Source organism: Vipera berus (assembly GCF_964194415.1).
Source record: "Vipera berus genome assembly, chromosome: 16".
Classification (NCBI taxonomy): Eukaryota; Metazoa; Chordata; class Lepidosauria; order Squamata; family Viperidae; genus Vipera; species Vipera berus.
The window spans coordinates 8,586,473-8,609,285 of record NC_138219.1 but is presented as its reverse complement, the minus strand read 5'-3'; the positions used below and the strand labels follow the sequence as shown (position 1 = coordinate 8,609,285).

Below are 22,813 nucleotides of genomic sequence, written 5' to 3'. Positions count from 1 at the left end.
CCGGTGGGTCCAGAGACAAGCCGGCCACCTGGTGCTCATCCAGAGGTGCTGCCCAAACTTGCCCGCTCCCCTGCATTGGGCGGGGGACAGCCCCCCACTCACTCTCTTCTGGATCTGCCTCTCCAGCACAGCCAGGGATCCCCCCCAATTGCTTCGGCAGCCGCCCAGCAATCCGGCGGCAGTCGTGCCAGGCGTCCCCTGGGGTCCCCAGCCCAGCCAGTTGTCCAGCACCCGCCTTCTCCTTCCTTCCCGAAGCTCAGACAGGGCAGGAATGAGTGAAGCCTTCAGCTTGTTTGACTCTTTTCCTTCCCATGGAGTGAGCAAAAAGGGTTAGCTGCTATCTCACCAGCCAGGCAGCTTAACCCTTGCCTGCCCAGAAAGTCCCTCCTCCCCACCCCTGGCAGAAATAAGGGGGTCATTAGGTGGGCAAAGGTTAGCCCCCAGATAATATCCTCCTCCCCCCCTCCAAAAACCAAAAAACCACACCCCAACCCTCTGGATTGTGTGATTTTGCACCCTAACGTAAGTCCGATTCCTCCCCTCTGCAATCTCGGGCACGGATTAAAGGCACATTTTCTGCTCTCAACAAACCCAGGGAGAGACATTGCAAGCGCTAGCCGAAAGCTAACCCTGGTTTCCCAGGTGCCAAGGCTGGGGGGGGGTTTCTAAATTTTTTTGAGGGGGGGAAGGAACAACGTCAATTCCTTCCTCTTCTCCCCACCCACCAATTGATTTTGTTTGAAAGCAACTTGGCTGTTTTGCGGGGGAAAACAAGGTTATCAACGCAATGAATTTATTCATTCTGCAACACACACACTCCTTTCCAAAGTTGCTGAAGATAGATGATAGATAGATAGATAGATAGATAGATAGATAGATAGATAGATAGATAGATATAATGATTGATATAGATGATAGATAGATGTAGATTATATATATATATATATATATAGATGATAGATAGATGATTGATAGATGTAGAAGATAGACAGATAGATAGATAGATAGATAGATAGATAGATAGACAGATACATATATATATAATGATTGATATAGATGATAGATAGATGATAGATAGATGTAGATTATATATATATATATATATATATAGATGATAGATGATTGATAGATGTAGATGATAGACAGATGTAGAGATAGATAGATAGATAGATAGATAGATAGATAGATAGATAGATAGATAGATAGACAGACAGACAGACAGACAAATAGACAGACAGACAGACAGAGACATCCCAAGGCTTTCAAATATTCTGAAATTTTAAATGGCATTTTATTCCAAAATGTTCTTCCTCCATTTCTCGAGATGTTTGAAGATGCTGGACAGCCAGTTCTTCAGGAGCATTGAACTGGGTTTTCTGCCCATTGCATCTGGGTGGCCTGGATGCCCTTTAGGTTTCCTTCCCGCTTTACCATTTTATAAAGCATTTTTTTTCTTTGTTTGTTGGGTTTCCAAATTCTCTTATAAAAAGCTGCAAGGCAGGAAATTGATTTTTCTCTGCCTCTGCAACCAGCCTGGAAACAAAGGTGATAAAATCCTAGGCAAGCACGTAATTTAAGTGCGTTCTTTTTTTCTTTTTTCTCTTGCTAGACTGGGGATTATGGTTGATCATTAATCCAGCATCTCTGCTGACATTATTTTTAGTGAAAAAGACTTATTTGAAAAGGTAATTGAAGTATCAAGGCTGATGCAGTTTTCCAGGATTTTAAAGGCTCCCCAATTTGATCAACAAAAGAAGAAGAGAAAATCAAATTAGACAATAAATAAATTTTAAACTTCTTTTTTTTCACATTTTCCCGTAAATCTTCCCAGATTCTGCTAAGTTTCAGATGTAGCTCAAATGGGATTCTAAGTACCCTTAGTCAGAAATTAATGAGATGAATAATTTACTTCTGAGTAAATACACACAGCAGCCTCAGCACACTTCCATGGACCCAGATGGGTGGTAAACACATTTCCCAAGAGTTGCGGCTTGTTCCTAGCAAACACACACAATTTTGCTTTTCCTTAAACGCCGCAACGTCCTTCAAAAGGATCATGTTAGAATAAGGGAACTTAGGAATTCTCCATTGGTGCTTTGCGGAGGAATGAATCCATTGACCACGGTGTGTTTAAACCACTATTTCTTAACCTTGATAACTTCTTCAAGATGTGTGGACTTCAACTCTCAAAATTCCCTAGCCAGAGTTTTGGGGGTTGAAATCCAGACACACTGGGTGTGGAATTCTGGGAATTGCAGTCCTTTCACCTTGCCAAGATTGAGAAACACTGATTTTATGCTAGACTCATTGGGTATGAGATGAGTGGTAAAGAAATTTAATAAATAAATAAATAGGTAAGTAGATGATAGATAAAATGATAGATGTGATAGATAATATAGAAGACAAATAAATGATAGCTGATCGCTGATAAGTAGACAGATATGATCGATTAGATAGAAAAAGATAGATAGATAGATAGATAGATAGATAGATAGATAGATAGATAGATAGATAGATAGATAGATAGATAGAAATATGGATAGATGGATATAGATAGATATAGATATTAAGAAAGAATGATAGGATAGATAGATAGATAGATAGATAGATAGATAGATAGATAGATAGATAGATAGATAGATGATAGAAGATAGATAGATAGATAGATAGATAGATAGATAGATAGATAGATAGATAGATAGATAGATAGATAGATAGATAGATGTACATTTCCATAAATGGGCTGTAAGTTTACCTAGCAGAGACAATTCTTTAACTGGGCATTCAGTTTCTGCAAAAATGCAAAATTAATCCTCCTAAAACAAGTTGTCCCAGGGTTTTGACAAGGAAAACATAAGTTATAAGCCCAGGTGGGTTTTTTTGGGGGGGAGGGGGAGAATCCACCCCGCCCCTTGAGCACCCCTGGCCAAAGGTGGGAGAATCAGAAGGGTTAAGAAATGGTTGGAAGGACAAAAGCGCCCTCTACCGGACGGCGTTTTGCTCTGCACCGATTTCACCCAAAGGGGGCAAAAATTAAACCTTAGGAAGGAAGGCAAATGGGAATGGCTTTTTAGTTTAAGAATCAAGGCACCAACAGGAGATCATGCAAAAAGAAGCAGCACATCTGGATGGGTAAACTGAGCCCGCTTCTGAGTTCAAACTGGATTCTTTCTCCAGCTCCGTGGAAAGCAGAGTTTCTTAAAAAAATATTCAGCCAACTAAACCCAGATTTTGCACAGCTAAATTCCCAGATAAAACAAACAAACAAAACACCTCAATTAGGCTTGCCAATTTAATGCACACCCTGCAACGCAACGCATAGGAAAATTTAAAGGTTATTAAAATAAAATAAAAAAAAACTTTGAATCCCAGACAGGAGTGGAAAAAAGGCAGAGTTGGTGGCAAGTCCCGAGAAAGGAAACCCAGATGCAGAAGCGGGGAAAGGAAGCTCATCCCAGTCTGACTGGGTCTCTCTTATCGTTCCCAGGGACGCCCAGAATGCAAAAGTCGCAGACTTAAATGCAATAATAATAAGCCAAGCGCCTAATTGAAAGACTAAAGAAAAGCGTGCATGGGGTTTTCGGAATTTATCTTGAATTATTTTGTAGAGGGGGGAAAGAAAAAAAAAACAGATTAGCAGAGAATGGTTTCGATCCATCGACCTCTGGGTTATGGGCCCAGCACGCTTCCGCTGCGCCACTCTGCTGTTCGGGCCGAAGGCGCCCTCTTTCGGCCTATTATGAAAAGCTGAAGCACATGCGCACTAAACACTTTCAACTCTGCTTTTGAATGGACGCTTGAAAATACAGGCTTCCCGCGCCGCGCGTACGTCGACGGCCGGAACCTCCCGCCCACTCCTCTTCTTAGGATTGGTTGCGCTTCCCGCTCGCCACCTTCCCATTGGCTACCTCCCCCTTGTTTGCAGAAGCGGCGTCCCGTGGGGGACAGACAGGCGGAAAGACCAATGGCTTTCCGGAGAAGGGCGGGGAAAAAACCCAACCCGCTCCCGCGATTGGCCGAAGCGGGCCAGCGGCCAGTGCAACCCGTAGAGAGCCCTCTTACTGGGCCGCTTGTCCAATCGCGGCGCGGCTTCTTGCGAGGCGGGCGAAAAGCGGCGGGTGCTGGAGCAGGCCGGGTGGCTTTTCTTTCAGATTTCTCCTCACGCTTTTCTACCCCCCAATTCCGAGCGCGGCCGCCGGGAATCGCTTTCCCCGCCTCAGCCGGAGCGGAGACGGTCCCTTCCCTGACGGAGACATGAGGTGAGGCCGGAGGAAGAGGAGGAGGACGAGGGGAAAAAAAATCGAGGCCTTCCTGCCTTCCTTCCTCGGCGGGGGAAGGAAAAGCAGGAGAAGAAGTGGGGGGGGGAGGGGGGAGGAAAGAAAAAAGGTACGGCCGGACTACAACTCCCATCGTCCCCGCCTCCTAAGCTTCGCCCGGGAGGGGAGGCGGTGCATTGACCACAACTCCCATCGTCCCGCGCGCGCGCCCGCGAGAGAGAGAGAGAGCCCTGATGGGAGTTGTAGTCCCGGGTGGTGGTGGGAAAGAGGGAAAGTAGAGCCTCCAGAAACAGGAGCAGTCTATCTGCAGCGCAGGGGAGGCGTTTGGACGCTCGTGAGGGTGGTTCCTATTCGTGTATATAAGTCGAAATAAATAAATAAATATTCTTAATAATAATAGCAGCAATAATCGCGTTAATGATAGTAATAATCTAGCATGGATAGCGGCGGTAGTAATTAGTAATAAAACTGATTGCTGTAAGTATGATTATAATTGTTAGGATTTTACGATTATGATCAAAATGATCATCATCAGGTTGACTGTATAATTGTGATATTATAATGATGATGATTATATATTTTTTTAATGTTATTACATTTATATACCGCCCTTTCCCGAAGGACTCAGGGCGGTTTACAGGGTGATTAAAACAAAAAATACAAAAGTTAAAAACAATTTTAAAAAATTACATCCGTCCCTGAACAAATAAAATTATGGTTATAAGGGTTGTAGTTATGATTGTCCTGGATTTCCAAAACTTTCCTATTGAATTCCTGTGGTTTTTCTCTGCCTTGGCTTTGAGAATCCTCTCCCCACCACCACCACCACACACACACAACTCCCCTGCCAGGTAGGCTGCCCGGCCTCAAGGAGATGCTGTTTTGTTTGCTTTCCTCCCAGCTTGGCAGGGGTCTTTGGACTTCACATCCCAGAATCCCCTGCCAGGGCCGTGCTGGTGGGGGGAATCCTGGGAAAGGAAAAATCCACACCTCTGGCAGGAGAAAATCCAGGTTATCACACACACACACACACACACACACCATCCTTGCTTCACACACCCATCCGTCTACCTTGAGCAAGCCTAGATCTAAATCTGGGTTTAGAATCTAAATAAACCCCAGATGCTGCCTGAGGAATTCAGGGAACTGAAGTCCTGAAGGCTTAAAAGTTGCCAAGTTTGGAGACCCCTGACCCACATCAATCTTAGATGCTCTCCGGAGGCCTGGCCTGGCCTCCCCTGATGACTATCGGGGGGGGGGCTTCCTAGGGGGACCCCCCCTAAATTAGGGGCAGCTGCGCTTCTGGGATCCAAAGTTAGCGGCCTTTTATTGTTCCTTTGGGTTTTTTTTTCAGCTTGGTTTGACTCTTTCAAGTTTGTCTATTTATATTTCATATTTCTCAACTGCCTATCTCCCTTGGATTTCCCCCTTTGAATGAGATGCAGTCCAGTGCCTCTGGTTTTGGGTGGGGGCTAGGCTGGCCCCCCAAGGTGACTGAAAAGGGGTGTGCATGTGTCTTGTCTTGTGTGTATGTGACCCCGTCGGAGAAGGCTTACGAACGATGCGCGGAAGACAACGTATCGCAGCCTCGACTTTCGCTGATTCCCTCTCCCCTCCATTTCTTTCAGGGGCGACCGAGGCCGTGGCCGCGGCGGACGCTTTGGGTCTCGAGGAGGCCCTGGCAGCGGGTAAATTCCACATGGGGGGGGGGAACAAAGGGGTGACTACACCCAGAGCAGCAAACCTAGCAATGGAGAGAACTTTGCATGCTTCCTGACTATCAAGTGTAAACACTGCTATACTTTGCAGCAGTTTCTCCTTAATTCCAGGTTGCTTCTCTCCTTGATTAGTTTGGTTAGAATCCAGTTCTAAGCAGATTTACTTGGGAGCCATCCTTACGGTGCCAGACTGAAATTTCTGCTCCAAACCTTAGGAAAGCCAAAATCAGTATTTTTTTTTCCAGTTCTGTCCAACTTGGATGACCCACCTAGCACATTGGCTCATGACTTCTCTTCCTATCCTTTTGAGCAGAGAGGAGGGGGCTCTTAATCTCACATTAACCTAGTGCAGAAGATCTTAAATTCTTCTCCCCCCCTCCCCCCAAATCTTGAAAGGCAGCACAGATTTTCACTCGCGGATAAGGCAGGTGTGAATCCTCACCTCTTTTCTTTCCTCTCTTTCAGGTTCCGACCTTTTGTGCCTCACATCCCTTTTGACTTCTACGTGGTGAGTGGGTCTGGCTGCCTCCCCCAATACGTCTCGTGGCTGGTTGTCGAAAAGTTTAAAAAAAACAAACCGAACCGTTTGCTCTAGAAGGCAAGGGATGTGGGCAGGGGGGGGCAACATTCACCTTCCTTAAACAGGGTTTTTCTGCCTTCAGTGCGAGATGGCTTTCCCCCGGGTGAAGCCGGCTCCTGATGAAACCTCCTTCAGCGAAGCCTTGTTGAAGAGAAACCAGGATCTTGCTCCAACATCCGCTGAACAGGTGCGTCCCCCAAGTTCCTCCCAGGGCAAAATAAAAATAGGTTGGTTAAAGTCGGCGACAGGAGCTTAACGTCTGAGTACAAGTCTAATTTCCCTATTTTAAATGTGCGGAGAGGTGGAGAATTAAGGCTTTTAAATGCTCTTTCTTACCCCCCCACCCCCGTCCTCTTCCAAATTAGGCTTCCATTCTTTCACTGGTCACTAAGATCAACAACGTGATCGACAACTTGATTGTGGCACCAGGAACGTTTGAAGTGGTGAGTTTCTTTTCCTTCTCCCTAGTAGGAGCGTGGAGAATGGGTGTGTTTACCAAGCCAGCCGGCCAAAGATTTAAGAATAGTTACATTTTTACGGGGCTGGAAATGAGCTTCCTGCTTTGCGTTCCAGGTTATAACTTCACTGTGGTTACATTCAGGGCCACGTTTAACAAAATAACAGGAAACAAGATTGGCAAGGATCTTGGAGGTCTTCTAGTCTAACCTTGCCTTCCTGAAATCCCATTTTCCCATCTTTTTTTTCCCCTTCTCCCTCCTTCCCAGCAAATCGAAGAAGTCCGCCAGGTGGGCTCCTACAAGAAAGGCACCATGATGACGGGCCACAATGTGGCGGATCTGGTTGTGATCCTCAAAATCTTGCCCACGTGTAGGTGTTGGCCGTCAGGGAAGAAGGTGGGGTTGGGGGAAGTCACAACCTCCTAAGCTGAACTCTTGCCTTCTCCTGCAGTAGAAGCCGTTGCTGCTTTGGGGAACAAGGTTGTGGAGTCTCTCCGGACCCAGGACCCCGCAGAAGGTAAGCCACGGCTCCCGCAGAGTGACGGACCGCCCGGCTGGCAGAGAGCTCTTTTCCCAAATAACGGAATCCATAATCTCCTGAATTAACTTCCTCTTTTTTTTCCCCCCACCTCAGTGCTGACCATGCTCACCAACGAGACGGGCTTTGAAATCAGCTCGGCGGACGCCACGGTGAAAATTCTCATCACCACCGTGCCCCCCAACCTTCGCAAGCTGGACCCCGAGCTGCACCGTAAGTGTAGTGGGCTGCTTCCTCCCTTGGGAAAAGGTGGGAGTGGGTTAGGGTTAGGGTCGAGTACAGAAAAAAAGGAGATTGCGTACAAGGTCGGCAAGCTTGGAAAAGCCTGTGTTTCCAGCCTGCTTTTAAAACTCTGGATAAAAGCGAAGGAGCAAAGTGAATAATAAGATATTTCTCCCCCAGTGGATATTAAAGTGCTGCAGAGCGCCCTGGCTGCCATCAGACACGCCCGCTGGTTTGAAGAAAACGCCTCGCAGTCCACGTAAGTTTATTTTTTCCTGGAATTTTTTTTTTGGATCTGGGAGCTGCTTTCTGTCCCTGGAAAAGAGGAGCAAGTTTTTGTATTTTGCCTGCCATTTTTGGGCTTCTGTTTAGCCTAGTTTGGGGCTGCCTTGTCTTAAACCAAGTTTCGAAGGCTTATTAATCATTGCTTTGTCTAGAAGCCAGCTGTTTCTCAGCATGGCAGCCTCCACGTTAGCACGATATTTTCCCAGTCAAATATTCAAGCACGGATTTGGACACTGAGGAACATCCTCCTTTCGTTCCCATCGCAAACTGGTGTGGTCCTTGTGCATTACTTGAAGGCGTTTGCTGAGGTGGGGACTTAACCAACTCCTCAGCTTCCTAGCCCCAAAGTTTTGCGTCAGAGAGAACCACAACTGCCCTTTTCTCCTTTCAGGGTGAAAGTTTTGATCCGCCTCTTAAAGGACCTCAGGATGCGGTTTCCGGGCTTCGAGCCTCTCACGCCGTGGATCCTCGACTTACTCGTAGGTTTCAGAACGAGTGGGGAGGTTTAAAGAAAACTAAATTCCAAAGTATAGATGCGCCAGTTGCATCCTTGGCACTTGGATTCCTCACCTCTCTTGCGCTGTATAGAGCTCAAATTTCAATTTCCATCTCCCTTGAGATCTGACAGCCAAGTAGTTTAGGGAAGCAGAATTCTTGGGATTCAAAAGCGCAGCCCAAATAATTTAATTTTAGACCTTTTCCCAGAGAGCCACTCCTGGATTTGAACTCATTGCGAAGGAACGCCAGCCGTTTGTCATTTTCCCTGATCCTGGTTTTAGCTACAAATATTTGTCCCTTAAATAGAATCAGGCAAACCATGAGGATGCAGATCCCTTTGATCACCGAAATAATTCCTGTTTCCGAGTTCACACTTGCTAGATTTGAGCTCCCAGGCAGAGGGGAGTGAAAATCAAACTCCTCTCGCTGAATCCAAGGTCTTTTTTTTTTCCTGATTCCAGGGACACTACGCAGTGATGAACAACCCGACTCGGCAGCCGTTGGCTCTCAACGTAGCTTACAGGTAACAGTTGAAAACCACGTTCCCAAGACTTGAAATGTTTTTTTTTATTATTATTATTTTAAGGGTGAAAAAGCTTCTTTGCTTCTGGCCATCCTTAAGGCCCCATCGAGTGCTTCAGATTCCCAGAATTGGGGAATGAACGAACGAAGACACACACACACACACCCCAACTCCAAGCTTTGCACTCAATTTTTGGGATCAAAACATTAGCAACTCAAATTCCTCATCAAGAACAGCCATGGAGAAAATTTTGTCTTTCTGCTTTTGTTTTGTTTTGTTCCCAGGCGCTGCCTTCAGATCTTGGCTGCGGGGCTGTTCCTTCCCGGCTCGGTCGGCATCACTGACCCGTGTGAGAGCGGGAATTTCCGAGTCCACACCGTTATGACCCTGGAGCAGCAGGTAGCATCCTCAGCCACCTGCCTTAAATTGGGTCACCCTCAAGATCGATCAGAGGTTTTCCCAGTTCGCCGTGACTGCAGCCGAGTCGCTTGCCGGATGCCCCCATTAAATCCCTGCCCGATTATAGTTAAATAAATTTAAAGCCTTTTAAATTTAGCCTTTTTTCCTGCGTCATTTGCGGCTTTGGTTAGAAACTCTTTGTGCTTCGATTATTTGGCCACGTGTGGTTAGACACACCGGGAATTTGTCTCTCGCTGAGTTCAGCCTGGATGTCCCATTAAATACAGCCTGGCGCTGTGATTATAGCTGCAAATTGTAAAGTTGTCTCTCATTTGCTAGTGTGGGAAACTCTTGTTTATAAGCCTGGCTTAGCTTCTCTCTGCAGTTTGTTAAAATTTCAGCGGAAGAGCAGCGAGGCCGTGGAAAGTGGGGTTTAAGGCCCCTAACTCAGGGAAGCCTCCGTCTTTTTCCCTCTTAGGACATGGTCTGCTACACGGCTCAAACCCTCGTCCGCATTCTCTCTCACGGGGGCTACCGCAAGATCCTGGGGCAGGAGGGAGATGCCAACTGTAAGTGTGGGAGCGTGGGGAGGGAGGGAGAGGCCGCCAATCTGAGTCCGTAAGAAACCCAGAGAAATGGGCACCAAGGGGGTGGCTGGCGTGCCCCTCCCCCGTCTTCCTGGACGTCTGAAGTTCCTTGGCTTGCAGACCTCGCGACGGAAATGTCCACCTGGGAAGGGGTGATCGTGACCCCGTCGGAGAAGGCTTACGAGAAGCCGCCGGAAAAGAAGGAGGGGGAGGAGGAGGAAGAGAACCAGGAAGAGCCAGCCGCTGGGGAGGAAGAGGAGAACATGGAGACTCAGGAGTGATCCGGGCCCTCAGGTACGTTTTGAATCCTGCTGCTGCGCCATTTTCCCTCTGGAGGCGGAAGGGGCGGGGGGGGGGTGTCTTCCCAGAGGGCTCAGGTGGGATCAACCAGGTTAAGGTCTTCTGAACACCTGTTTTTGGTCTTCCAGATGTTGCCCAAATCAGGACCCACCAAAAAAAAAAAAAAAGCTCAGAGTCTCAAGAGCCAGGATCTCAAAAAGGGCTGGCTGGGGCTTCTTCGTGAAATATTTGCAGCCTTAATTGTAACATGGCGATTGTCCCAAAACAGGACCCCCCCACCCAATTTTTTTTTTAAAAAGGGAAAAAAATTAAAACCCATGTTTCTGTCTTTCAGAAGACTTAAAACTCAATCCTATTTCCATCTTCTCAGAGGAATTCTCCACGTCTGAAACGCGATGAGCCAGCCACAGAACCTGAACAAGCCCGTCCTCCTCTCTGTCCAGTTCTTAAACTGTCTTTTGTTTTTATAACTTTTACCATTAAAATGGGGTGTTCCTTATAAAAAGTTTTGTACAAGAGCTTTGTAATTCTTCATTGCTGTCGAATCCAAGAGGCCTTCACATTACCATTCACACAGATACACACACACATCCTCACCAGGAATCCCCTTCCAAGTCCTTTTCACTACAGGAAGAGGGGGGGAAATTACCTTCTACGCTAAACTTCCTGCAACTTCAGTTATTTTTCTGAATTTTTCAAGTCAACAACAACCCTCCTGAGCGGTCACATTTTTGCTGGGCATTGCATTGCCTCCTGTGCTTTTTCAATGAATTTATCCCCCAAAGCAGCTGCAAATTTAGGGTTTCACCCACGGGGATGTTTTCAGAGAATGCTCTTAACTGCTCCTTGGTGTAAAAGACTCTCCCAATATTTTTTCCAAAATCAGCCTGCAAGACAAAAAGAGTTCATTTTTGTTGAAACTTTTATTTCCCCCCCCCCCCCGCAGAAGGAAAAAAAAATAAATCACAGTCCAACTTTTACGTTATTGTTACTTTCCTGCACACATTAAGGGACCCATCCTTCCACTCTGCAGGGGTATAATTTTAACACCCCGCGACGCAAAATTACGTCCATTCTTCCCCTCTGCTTTGAGTTGCAAAATGAGCCCAGCACAATCTTTTCCTCTGGGCTGCACCCCGAAAGCCCGATTTTTTTGTCGCTTTGCAAGGTTTATTCTGGAGTTTCTGGTGTCTCTTTTTCCCCCCAGCCCTTCCGGACCCCCTCCTCACTTGCTGGGAGAGCTATGGGGGTAGTTGCTACTCGCGTCCAGGAAGGCCTTCCTCCGGGCGGTCTCCTTGCCCACGCTGTGGTTGAGCCTTCTCAGGCGTTCCTGAGGGAAAGAAACACGGTTTAGGCAGCAGTTACGACTAGTCCCCGACTTACGACAGTCTGTTTAGGGACCGTTCAAAATTGCGACAGAATTGGGGGGAAAAACCTAATGGCTAACCCCAACACTCAAACTTTGTTACTCCATTTTGGTAGCTGCAAAAAAATACCCATAAAGAACCACAGGAACTACCCTCCCCTCTGTGTCTCTAGACACCCTTTGGACTGTGCCAGACTCCAATCCCCATCATCCCCTGCCCGCAAGCCAGCCCCATTCAAGGCACCTGGGCGTTCTGCAGGATGTTGTTTACCAGGACGACCCTACGCCGGGCGTTGAGCAGCTTCTTCACGTAGGGATCCAAGTCGAGGGCAACTTTCTGGTCCTCATTGATCCGGCAGAGCTCTGGGAGAGAAGGAGGGGAAAACTGTGTGTGGGGGGGCTTGGTGGGGCCAAAGTGGGCTCCATCATTAATGTCCGGACTTACCTGCGGCCAGGCTGTCGATGTGCTCCCGTAGCTCCACCTGGCTCTCCCTGCCGGAGAGAGACAAAGACGGCCTGAATTGGGTCTGGGGGGGTGGGTCTTTTAAGCGGTTTGAGACCTCAATGAGACATAAAGGAAGCTGCACCGGACGGATTACACCCCACCTGTCTGTCTCCGAAGGCAGTAGCACGGCCTCGCCTTCAAATGAGGGCAGCTGCACCGGACGGACACCCACCTGTCTGCACCACACACACACACACACACACACACACACACCACCCCTAACTGATGGCATGGACGTGCATGTCCAGGAAAAGGAAGCTGCACCTGACGGATTACACCCCACCTGCCTGGCTCTGAATGCAGAAGCCCGGCTTCAAATCAGGGCAGCTGCACCGGACGGGCACCCACCTGTTTGCCTACCTCTCTCTGACCCACCCCCCCAACACACACAGCCTAACTGAAAGGAAGCTGCACCGGACGGATTCCACCCCCACCCGCCGGGCTCTGAACGCGGCGGCTGCACCGAACGGACACCCGCCCGCCTGCCTACCTGACGGCGTGGACGTGCGTGTCCAGCTGCCCCACGGCCGGCCGCAGGAACTCCAGCAGCCCCTCGGCGAAGAGGTCCCGGGCGGCCGGTCCCGCCGGGCTGGAAAGACCCGCCGCCATCGCTGCCGCCATCAAGCCTGCCGGGAGCATCCGCGCCTGCGCACAGCCTTACCTGGAAGGCAGCCGGGCCGTTGAGCGCCTGCGCCGGAGCTGCCCGGGGCGGCGCATGGCGAGAGGCATGCTGGGAAACCGAGTCCTCCCGAAGTCCGGTGGCCTTTCGACCTAACCCTCCAAATATAAAATTTAGGGGGGAAAAGTCGCTTGCAACGCCCCGTTTTTTTCCCCCTTGCAGGGTCGGAGGGCGCCTGGGAGAGAAGGAGCTGCGTTGAGTTGGGGTCTCACCCCTAAAGCTTTAATGGGAATATACACATTCGCTTATTCTTAAAAAATTGATAAAATTATAAAGCAAAGCCAATCTTGTATTCCATCCCTCCTCCCAGGAAGCTTTTAACCAAAAGCCAACAAAATATTAATTTTCCAGAGGCCAAATCTATTAACAGATCTATCCCTCTCTAAGGATATTTACCTTTCCTTTGTAAGCCTGGTGTTACAATAGGCAGCCAATTAAAATATAAAATCTTGCCCCAGCAGAATCAAGAGGGCTAGTCCCCCACATCTCGATTTTTTTTTTTTATTCCATTTATATCCCGCTAGTGCGGTACACAAACCCCGATTTGGGCTTAGCGTCGTTGAATCAACGAGAGAGAATATTTGTGTTCTATTTTCAGATTTTAATATGGAGGATGCCCAAAGCCAACAAGCTGCGATAGGGCACAAAGGACGGTCCTTAGTTGGTTCCAAGTCTCTCAGCCTCCCCACCCCCCCAAAAAATGCAAATCAGTCAACCTCTGAGCATATTTTGAGAAAAGGGACACCCCAGAAAAGGGAGGACCCACACTTTGCTTTGTGACAAGGAAAACTAGAGCGCTAGTGTTTGGGTTTTTTTTTTAAATGATAAGACTGTTTATTTAGCTGCCTATTGAAGTTGTGAAATGAAAACTTTATAGGAAATTTAAAAGAAAAATTGGGAGGGGATCTCGGCAGACGGTGGCCAGCAATGGGGCGGAAGGTACCAACACAATTCAATTCTTTGCAGACCCCCCCCCTCCACTCCTGGAATCTTTTCTTGGGGAGGGGGAAACAACAACACACGACACACAGTCCAAGTTTTCATTTCCCTGCAATTGTTTCTTACAGAAAAACTGGGAAGTTACAAGATGCCGTTCAGAACAAGAGTTCACAAAACTGCAGATAGTGAGGGGGGGAGGGGAAGAGCAACCGTCTCCTTGGCAACCCACAAATGCCCCCCAACACCTTCCCCTCAAGAGCACGTCAGTGAGAAGTCGCCATATAAAACGCAGAAATAATAATAATAATAATAAACCCTTCTCGGCTTCTTCTGAGGCTGTTGGGCTTAAGAGAATTAAATTTGGGGCCGGGTTTTAATTCATTTTCTCCTGGGGGAGGGAAGGATCCCGAGGCCTTGAGCTCCCAGCCACAAAGTCAAAAGCAGGAAAGTGTGGGAGGGTCTCTGATTTGGCAGAGCCCCTCCCTCAAACCTGGTCTTTGGGAGGGGCGTTTGGGGAGGGGGAGAGACATGCGTTGCTCCTCCACTGCGGGGCGAAGATGGGGGTCCCTGGGAGGCCGGGACAAGGCTGCTTGGCTAATAAAAACGGGGGACCAACAGGAGTTGCTCAGCCTTCCCTCCCCCCCCTCAATGTTTGGAGGCCTTTAGAAAAGGGCCTTCGCTCCCCCCCCCCCCCCGACGCGTTCACACAACCAGGAGCCTCAAAACATCCAAGGGGAAGCGTTCGGAAGGGATAGGGGCTCCTGGGTTTTCTACATGTGCGCCTCGGAGGTCCTCCACGGTGGCAATTCTGGGCTGCCGGGTGGGGAGAGAGGACCAATCTACACACACCCCCGTGCCCCCCCACCAAGCCCCCCCTTCCCCGTCTCAGTCATTGGTTTCCGGGTCTGTCTGAGCCATGTAAGCGTCGAGCTCGGCGTCCAGGTGTCCCTTCGTCTTCGACATGTAAGCGTCCAGCTGGTTGTCCAACTGCTCCTTGGTCAACGCCGGGCGAGAGGCACCTCTACCCCGGCCCCGGCCTCTTCCGCGGCCCCCGAAGCCGCCCCTGGCCCGGCCGGCCATGCCGCGTCCTTGGAGGGGAGAAGAGGCGGTCAGAAGGCCGCGAGAAGGGAGGGAGGAGGGAGAGCATCGGAGACCCAACCCCCAAAGAGACTATAAACTCGGGAAATTACCTTTATTTATCGCTCAACTCCCAGAATTCCCCTAGCTGGCATGGCTTAAAAGACTTCTGGACTTCAACTCCCAGAATCCCTCAGCCGGGGAAATTCTGGCAGTTGAAGTCCGCACGTCTTAAAAAGGGGCCAGGTTTGGAGACAAGACCCCCCCAACACCCCCGATCCTTTGGGGGTTCATGTCACTCACCTCTGCCGCCAAGGCCGCCTCGTCCCATGGCTCCTCGGCCGAGGCCGCCCCTGCCAAGCCCCGCTCGGCCTCTCATGCCTCCTCTCCTCAGCCCCATCCGGGGGGCCATGCCTCGCCCCCCCCGGAGCAAGCTCTGTCCTGAAAGAGGGAGAGGGGAAGGGTCCACGCAGAAGGTCTCTTTGAGATTTACAGCCCTACCACTAAATTCAAACCAGCTCTATACCCCCCGCCCCCCAAAAAAGTCTCCACAGGTAAAGTTCCCACCTTCTCCGGGGCAAAAAAACCCCCAAAAGAATCTCAAACCCCCCCCCCAATTATCCTGAAAAAAATACAACACAAAATAACAGAATTTCCCCACCTCTAAGCTTCTCTCTGCCCCCCCCCCCAAAAAAAAAAAAACATATGACAAACTGGACTCTTGTTAAGATGCCAAGAAAGCTTCCTGGCTAATTCAAAAAACGGGGCATCCCTTCCTGCCACTTCCCCAATCAGGTTTGTTAATGGCAGGGAGTCCTCCACTTACGACCGTTCGAAGGTGCTGACAAAAGGGACCCCCAACGAGCAGCCTTCGCGCTTGCGACTGCTGCCACGTCCCCTCGGTCACCCGACTGGGCACTGGCAGGGATTTATGACGGTCGCCGCGTCCTGGCATCACGCGATCGCCACTGGTGACCATCCCAGCCGGCTTCCGACAAGCAAAGCCGATGGGAGCAGCCAGATCCGCTTAACGACTGCCCCATTCCTGCCGTGATCGCCTTAACAAATTTCAACAACAACAACAACAAAAAGGCTGCAGAATTAGGCACGGCGCGTGGAATGACCCCCTTGCTCAACCATGGAGATTCGCGCCCCGATTGCGGTCGTAAGCCGAGGACGTACGGCCTGTAACAACCTGTAACTCCTAAGCTACTAAGACGGCCACACGTTACAAGCCCAGGGAAACCACAAATTGCAGTCTTGCTGCCAAAGGGCATATATTAAGAGGCTACTTCTTTTTTGAGCCCCCCCCGCCCCCAAGAGGGTACTCACCTCGCAGGGAGATGCCTCCGCGCAGCAGTCCCCGTGTGCCACGGCCCCCACGCATGGCGCCCCGGGGCAAGCCTCTGTGCCCCATCGGCAGCCCCCGTCCTCCTAGCCCCCCGCGAGTCAGGGGTCCCGCCGGCCGGCCCAAGCGTGCCTGGATGTTGCTTTTCCCCAGACGTTGTTTCAGGCTCTTCTGGAAGAAGGGAGGGTTAGAAGAAGGGGACAGGCAAAACGCGCAACGGCACACTGAGGTGTGAGCTACCTTATATAACCTATAAGGCAGAAATTTGCATATTAGCAGCATGGGGGGGGGGAAGAGAAAGGGGGGGGAGAGAATCTCACACGGCTGACTTTAGTCGCAGGAAGAAATCAGCTCTGGAAATCTTAGTTCAGGGGCTGAACGACAGACTCTTCATTCAGTTTGAGGGCAAGCAAAAGGGGAGATTGGCAAGCCCCTCCTGGTTAAGACACGAGCTTTGTGGGCAGAAATTTCTGGGTTGAGCTTCAGAGGATCGTCAGTCATCCAGGCTGTTCCAAAAGGTACTTCCCCCACCCCCCCCAAAAAAAGGCAACTGGATTTATTCTCCCCATTTGAATCCATAAATCAGGGGGTCTTCAAACTTGGCCGTTTTATGACTTGTGGACTTCAACTCCCAGAATTCTTCAGCCAGCGTTGGCTGAAGAATTCTGGGAGTTGAAGTCCACAAGTCATAAAAGGGCCAAGCTTGAAGACCCCTGCCATAACTCCTTCCATTCCCCACCGGTCAGTTAGAAATGAAGCTGCTTCTTGGCTGAGAAGCGAAAGGCTTTCGAAGGGAAAGATAAGACAGTCCAGATGTCTGAAGGAGGAGGAGGAGGAAGAAGAACAAGAGGAAGAGGAAGAAGAAGAAGCACCTTTGGGACAAAGCATCCCATCCCCAAAAGGATAGAAGACCTCAGCTAGAAGAATCATGAGTGGCTTGACTCAGCTTCATAGAAAAAAGAAAGCCCCCCCCCAAATAAAATAAAAAATAACCTTCCCAATGCCTCTTTGCTGGCAGGGTGGAAAAGCATGAATGCAATGCAACTTGTCACTGCCACATTAACAGAACAAGCCCAGAGAGTGATAAAAACACTTATTTTCCCTTTAAAAAAACAAACAATTATCGCCAAGCAAGGGAGATATGCCACTTAACCGAGCGTTTGAAATGCAAAGGAAACAAAATCCAGCTCGTTTGGGGGGAAAACAGGATAGGATTCCGCCTCTCTCGCTGGACTCTTCTCGTTTCGTTTTCCTTCCAAAAATCTCCAGCGACTAAAAAAGCACAGCTTAGAACAGTGGCTCGTTTCATTTATAACCGAAATCGCTCTCCGGCTTTCTCGCCGGGATTTTGCAACCCGACAATTCCACAGAAGAAAAACTGCACGCTTTTTTTTTTTTTGGTGCCAATTCACCCAATTATTTTCGCCAAGGAGAAGGCCCGAACTCAGCCCTGGCGGGATCCAATCTGTGCCGGTCAACTTAGCCCACCCACCTACCCACCCGGGTCCTTCCCACCCAGCCATCCAGCCAGCCGCTGAAGAGTCCCCACCTGGTTCTCCTCTCCCGGCCTCACCTGCTTGAGTTTCAAGGCAGCTTGGACGGAAGGCCTGTTTTCCATCTGCTGGGCCAGCCTCCGGTTACGGGCACTGGCTAATTGCTGCTGCTGCATAGTAGCGCGAATATTCACCGGGATCGGCTGTTTGTTCTTCAGCATATTAGTAAAGCTTCAAGGTCGAACAAAACGGGTGTTTAAAACAAACCTTTCATTATAAACCCATTTTTAAAGCGGCATTTCAACAGCCCTCTCAGAGCAGGGGGGTAGGGGGGGTGGGGGCAGCTGCATCCCACGATATTTTCTTTTAAAACGTAATAAGGTGGTTACACACTCAAGATCCCGTTTAAAGCGTAAATGGGAACTCTTTTTTTTTTTGCCTTTGGTTTTTTTCCTCATTTTTCCACAAAGCGTGCCGGGGGGAGGGGGAAAGGTGTGTGTGGGGGGGAAAGACACACAACGTTCAAAAAGGTGTAGATGGAAACCAGAGACGGGCTTCCGAATAAAATCGGGCGAAGGTGGGAAACGGACAGAACGAAGCAGAAATGGCAGGGAAGAGATGGGGAGGAGGGGTGGAGGGTTGCGAGGAGACAAGGAAAGATCTGGAGAAGTGCTAGGTTACTCCCAAACCTGCCACTCTCTAGACTTGGACAGAGAGATATCAAAATCAAAGAATGGAGACCCATGCTGCCCTCTCAAAGCCACCATCCTTGGGGCCTAAAACTGGCATAAAACCATCAGCTCAGCTCACTCTCCCTTTTCTTGCTCAAGCTGGTCTATGCAGCAGAGTTTTAAAAAAAAAGTGCATCGGATCACCACCGTACAGGAAGCATTTTGTATACCTTCAACGTCACCTCTAGGAGCAGCGATCCAATCGGTCTTCAAAAGGTAACACAAATCAGGAGGGCCCAACAAGACTTGTTGAATATTTATTATCCCCAGTTTGCTTCAGGATACTGGTAGAAACAGGAGCAGAGGGCTAACAAGGCCTTCGCCTATATGAGACAGATCCTTGAGCTTTGCCAACTGGATCTGACAGGCTTTTGGGGAAATCAAGTTGCCGATTACCTCCAGAAAAAAAAAGACTACAGGCAGTCCTCAGCTTACCACAACAACCAAGCCCATTTCTGTTGCTAAGCGAGACAGTTGAGTTTTGCCCCTTTCTTGCCCGTTCAGTGAAACACTGCAGTTATTAAGTGAGGAACACGGCTGTTAAGTGAACCTGGCTTCCCCACTGCCTTTGCAAAAGGCAAAGAGGATCCCGTGATACTGTGACCATCATAAATACGAGTCGGTTGCCAAGTGTCTGAATTTTGATCTCCTGGCCATGGGGGATGCTGCAACAGTCATGTGGAAAAGGGTCATAAATCTCTTTTTGTCAAGTGTCAAACGGCCACTAAATAAACCGCTGCAAGCCGAGGACTAGCTGTAATGATCTTTTCCAGGGGAAGAAAGGATGCTGTGAAAACATCCCGGCATTCTCACAACTGCTGGGTCACAATTCTCTCCTGCTGGAGATTTGGGGCGATGAACCTAGGAGTATAATTTAAGACAGAAGGGGAACACAGCAGAAGCTTCAGCCGACAGTCGGACATTTGAACTTACAGAGACACGGAGGAGGAAGAGGAGGAGGAAGGCATGCAGAGGAGAGGAAGCAGGTGATGGAGCCAAGCACTTGCCTCTTACAAGGCCTCCGAGGAGCCTTAGGGCTGGTTCAAGCGGCCAGCTGCCTGCCTCTTACAGCACAGACCACGCGGGATGGCGCGTCTGCCTCGGGCACAGCAGGAAGCCTCCCGCAGCTGCGGTCACATGCTACCGCGCTGCAGGCTCATCATATGAACACATGTGGAAGAAAAAAAGGAGGGTGTGGGGCTTCCTCAGGACACATCCCACCACACGACCGTTTGCCAGTTAGACCGACACGTTTGCCCTTTCAACCTGGTGTACCACGGCGGGCCGCGGGATCGAAGGGCAGCGGGGAGCTGCCCACCACTCTCGGCTGCCTCTGGATAGAGAACAAGCATCGCAAAGGCCACTCTTGCTCTGGATACCAAACAGAGTGACAAAACTAAAAAAAAAAAGGAACAACGTAAAAAAAAGAAAAAAGATCTTATGAGCTGAAGGTGGCCGTTGTGTTCCTCACCGCTCGTTAAGAGACATCTTGCTGGTGCTCTTAAGCACGACTTTCGGCACTGACTGCGCGGCCATCTCTGGTCCCCAGAACCTGCAGAAAAAAAAGAGGTTACTAAAAGATCCCATTTATATTCTACCTTTATTATTATTATTTTGAAATCACTCCAGGTGGCAGACATATCCAAGACGCTTCCCTCCTCCTATTTTCCTGACAACCACCACCTTGGGAGGTAGGTCCAGCTGAGAGGGAGGGACAGGCGCCAAGATGCTTTCCTGCCTAAGGGAGGACTAGAACTCACCATCTCCTGGTGACTGGGTACTTGGACTCATGGTCTCCTACTTTCTAGCCTAGTGTCTTAATTACCACCCCAGAGTGGCTCCATTTTATTTTATATTCTTATCGACTCCTACGGACCACCAGAAAGTGACCAGCTGCCCATTAGAATCCCCATCTCTGGAGGCAGCAGCCACAGAAGCGCCTCAGGCTACTTTGGGGCCTCCCCTCTCCCATCCAGCCTACCCTGCAGGGTTGTTGCAGGGCAAATTTCAGGAACCCTCGATGCAGAATCCAATACAACTCTCCTTAGAAGACCATATTGTAGCTGTGACTAGGGGGGCCTTCGCCCAGGTTCGCCTGGTGCGCCAGTTGCAGCCCTATCTAGACCAGGATGCCTTACGTACGGTCACTCATGCGCTCGTGACCTCTCGTCTTGATTACTGCAACGCTCTCTACATGGGGCTACCCTTGAAGACCACTCGGAGGCTCCAACTGGTACAGAATGCAGCCGCGAGAGTTGTACTGGGAGTTTCCCGATACTCCCATGTCACACCTTTGCTCCGCGAGCTGCATTGGCTCCCAGTTGTCTTCCGGGTGAGGTTCAAGGTGTTGGTAATGACTTACAAAGCCCTACATGGCATGGGTCCGGAATACCTTGGGGAGCACCTGCAGCCGGCGTCAACTTCCCTCCGCCCAGTACGCTTCCACAGAGAGGGCCTTCTCAGGGTGCCACCGGTCAAAGAATGCCGACTGGTGGCCCCCAGGGGGAGGGCGTTCTCTGTGGGCGCGCCGGATTTATGGAACCATCTTCCAGTTGAGCTCCGGATGGCACCCGACCTTCGCTCCTTCCGGCGCTATCTTAAAACCCATCTCTTTAAACAAGCTGGCCTGGCCTGATGGGACGGGGTGGGATTTTTATAAACGACTTTAATTTTAAATTTGTACTAATTTTATGGGCATTGTTTAATCATGTTTTAATAATTTTAATTTTTGTATCTAGTTTTTATGTATTGCCCTGTTCACCGCCCTGAGTCCCCTGGGAGAAGGGCGGTATATAAATTAAATTAATAATAATAATAATAATTAATAATAATACAGGCTTCTAGAGGGGGCGGATTGTTCGGGGAGCGGAGGGAGGGGGGGCAAAAACCCACACTGGGATATCCCGCAAGGCTAAACCCTCAAGTAAGCAAGCCTGTCTCGGCCTGGGGTTCTCCCATAGCCCTCCTCCTAGCAAAGCTGGACTACAAGTCCCATCATCCCCCGAGGAAGGGCTGCAATGCCCATAATACCCAGACGGGAGACGTCAAGTCCGGAAGAGCCTTTAAGAGCCAGGTGGGGAGGGGGCGGGGTCAAGGAAGCCGCCCCAACCCCCCCCCCTCTCTCTCTACCGGAAGTGCCCGCCCACCCCCTTCCGGTAGGCCGCGTTTCGAGCCGGTCACGTGGGGCAACGGCCCCCCCCCGCGAGGCCCCTCTAATTTCACCCAGCCACCCAGCGCGGCCTCACCGTCGGGGGCGAGGCTCGCCCGGCTTGCTTGGCGACTCTGCCGGCGGCTGCGACGGGAGGCTCCGTTCAGGCCTCGCCCGGCCGGCCCCGTCGGATGCCCTGAACGCCAAGATGGTGGCGGTGGTGGTTCTCCCTTCACTATCCGTCTTTGCGGAGCAGCACGACGCGCTCTCCGCTCCGCCGCTGCGGCTTCTCCGCCTCTCCGGCTCGCAAATCTCGCCTCAGAAAGAGCCCGGCAAAATGGCGCCGCCCTGGCTTTTCTTTCTTCAGGGCTCGCGCATGCGCCGGCAGAGAAAGACGAGGCGGCTCCGCCCTCCCCACGAGGCGCGCAGGCGCAAACAAAGCACTTTTTTATAGCGCGTGGAAAGGCCGGGGGGGAGGGCCAAGAGCGGCGCCGAGCGACGAATAGCTGTTCGTTTAGCCGCGAGGGGGCGGAGCTACACTTCCGCAGCCTTGCTCCATTCATCACGGGCTGTGAGGGGGCGGTGCTTGGAGGCTGTGGGCGGGGCGCCGCTTTTTATGAATGGGAGAATTGTTTTTATCCCCCAAACTTAACTTTTTAAGAGGTTTTTTTGTTTTTTTAAGAAGGAGAGAAGCAACCTAGAACTAAGGAGAAACTTCCTGACAGTTAGAACAATTAGCCAGTGGAACAACCTGCCTCCAGAAGTGGTGAATGCTCCAACACTGGAGGTTTTTAAGAAGAGACTGGACAGCCATTTGTCTGAAATAGTATAGGGTTTCCTGCCTGAGCAGGGGGTTGGACTAGATGACCTCCAAGGTCCCTTCCAACTTTATTATTATTATTATTATTATTAACATCCGTTCTTTTAAACGTCTGAGTTGATTTCCAAAGAGCCTGTTTGGAGCACGGCTAGTTAGTGTGGGAAAACAGTGCAGTTTTTGCATTTTTAGCTGGCCAACACCCCCCCAGGGCCATTTTGTGAGTGCGCCCGCAAGACCCCCCTCCAGACTCCCCCCTGGGGCACCTGGGTCCAGCTCCCTGCTTCCCCCAGGCTCCTCTCTTGTCTTTAAGAGCCCCGGATTG

At 50.0% G+C, this 22,813-nt stretch overlaps 3 protein-coding genes across 8 annotated transcripts; 1 reads left to right on the top strand and 2 right to left on the bottom strand.

Moving 5' to 3' along the window:
* Nucleotides 1-4,068: 4,068 nt before the first annotated feature.
* On the top strand, nucleotides 4,069-10,918 carry ILF2 (interleukin enhancer binding factor 2). Of its 3 annotated transcripts, none has more exons than XM_081341038.1 (15): nucleotides 4,069-4,259; nucleotides 5,906-5,965; nucleotides 6,461-6,503; nucleotides 6,658-6,762; nucleotides 6,941-7,018; nucleotides 7,301-7,403; nucleotides 7,485-7,550; nucleotides 7,668-7,784; nucleotides 7,974-8,052; nucleotides 8,470-8,557; nucleotides 9,038-9,099; nucleotides 9,384-9,498; nucleotides 9,977-10,067; nucleotides 10,206-10,379; nucleotides 10,723-10,918. In XM_081341038.1, exons 1-14 carry the CDS (start codon nucleotides 4,255-4,257, stop codon nucleotides 10,364-10,366), a joined length of 1,173 nt encoding a protein of 390 aa, XP_081197164.1. In that variant the 5' UTR covers nucleotides 4,069-4,254; the 3' UTR covers nucleotides 10,367-10,379; nucleotides 10,723-10,918. The 3 variants fall into 3 exon arrangements, with proteins under 3 accessions (XP_081197164.1, XP_081197163.1, XP_081197165.1); XM_081341037.1 differs by having other exon boundaries at nucleotides 10,720-10,917; XM_081341039.1 differs by having other exon boundaries at nucleotides 10,756-10,909.
* Nucleotides 10,919-11,320: 402 nt separating this feature from the next.
* SNAPIN (SNAP associated protein) lies at nucleotides 11,321-14,728 on the bottom strand. 2 transcript variants are annotated; one of them, XM_081340261.1, is made up of 4 exons: nucleotides 12,918-14,728; nucleotides 12,197-12,243; nucleotides 11,996-12,114; nucleotides 11,321-11,715 (listed from the first exon to the last, which is right to left on the bottom strand). In XM_081340261.1, the coding sequence occupies exons 1-4, from the start codon at nucleotides 12,983-12,985 to the stop codon at nucleotides 11,611-11,613; spliced, it is 339 nt and encodes a 112-aa protein (XP_081196387.1). In that variant the 5' UTR covers nucleotides 12,986-14,728; the 3' UTR covers nucleotides 11,321-11,610. The 2 variants fall into 2 exon arrangements, with proteins under 2 accessions (XP_081196387.1, XP_081196386.1); XM_081340260.1 differs by lacking the exon at nucleotides 12,918-14,728 and adding an exon at nucleotides 12,747-12,905.
* A 22-nt stretch (nucleotides 14,729-14,750) lies between these two features.
* Nucleotides 14,751-22,035, bottom strand: CHTOP (chromatin target of PRMT1). Of its 3 annotated transcripts, none has more exons than XM_081340258.1 (6): nucleotides 21,769-22,034; nucleotides 19,995-20,075; nucleotides 17,873-18,023; nucleotides 16,284-16,470; nucleotides 15,255-15,392; nucleotides 14,751-14,962 (listed from the first exon to the last, which is right to left on the bottom strand). In XM_081340258.1, exons 2-6 carry the CDS (start codon nucleotides 20,057-20,059, stop codon nucleotides 14,760-14,762), a joined length of 744 nt encoding a protein of 247 aa, XP_081196384.1. In that variant the 5' UTR covers nucleotides 20,060-20,075; nucleotides 21,769-22,034; the 3' UTR covers nucleotides 14,751-14,759. The 3 variants fall into 3 exon arrangements, 2 of the variants coding, with proteins under 2 accessions (XP_081196384.1, XP_081196385.1); XM_081340259.1 differs by having other exon boundaries at nucleotides 16,284-16,467; XR_014028086.1 differs by lacking the exon at nucleotides 14,751-14,962 and adding an exon at nucleotides 15,778-16,009 and having other exon boundaries at nucleotides 15,276-15,392; nucleotides 21,769-22,035.
* Nucleotides 22,036-22,813: the final 778 nt, after the last annotated feature.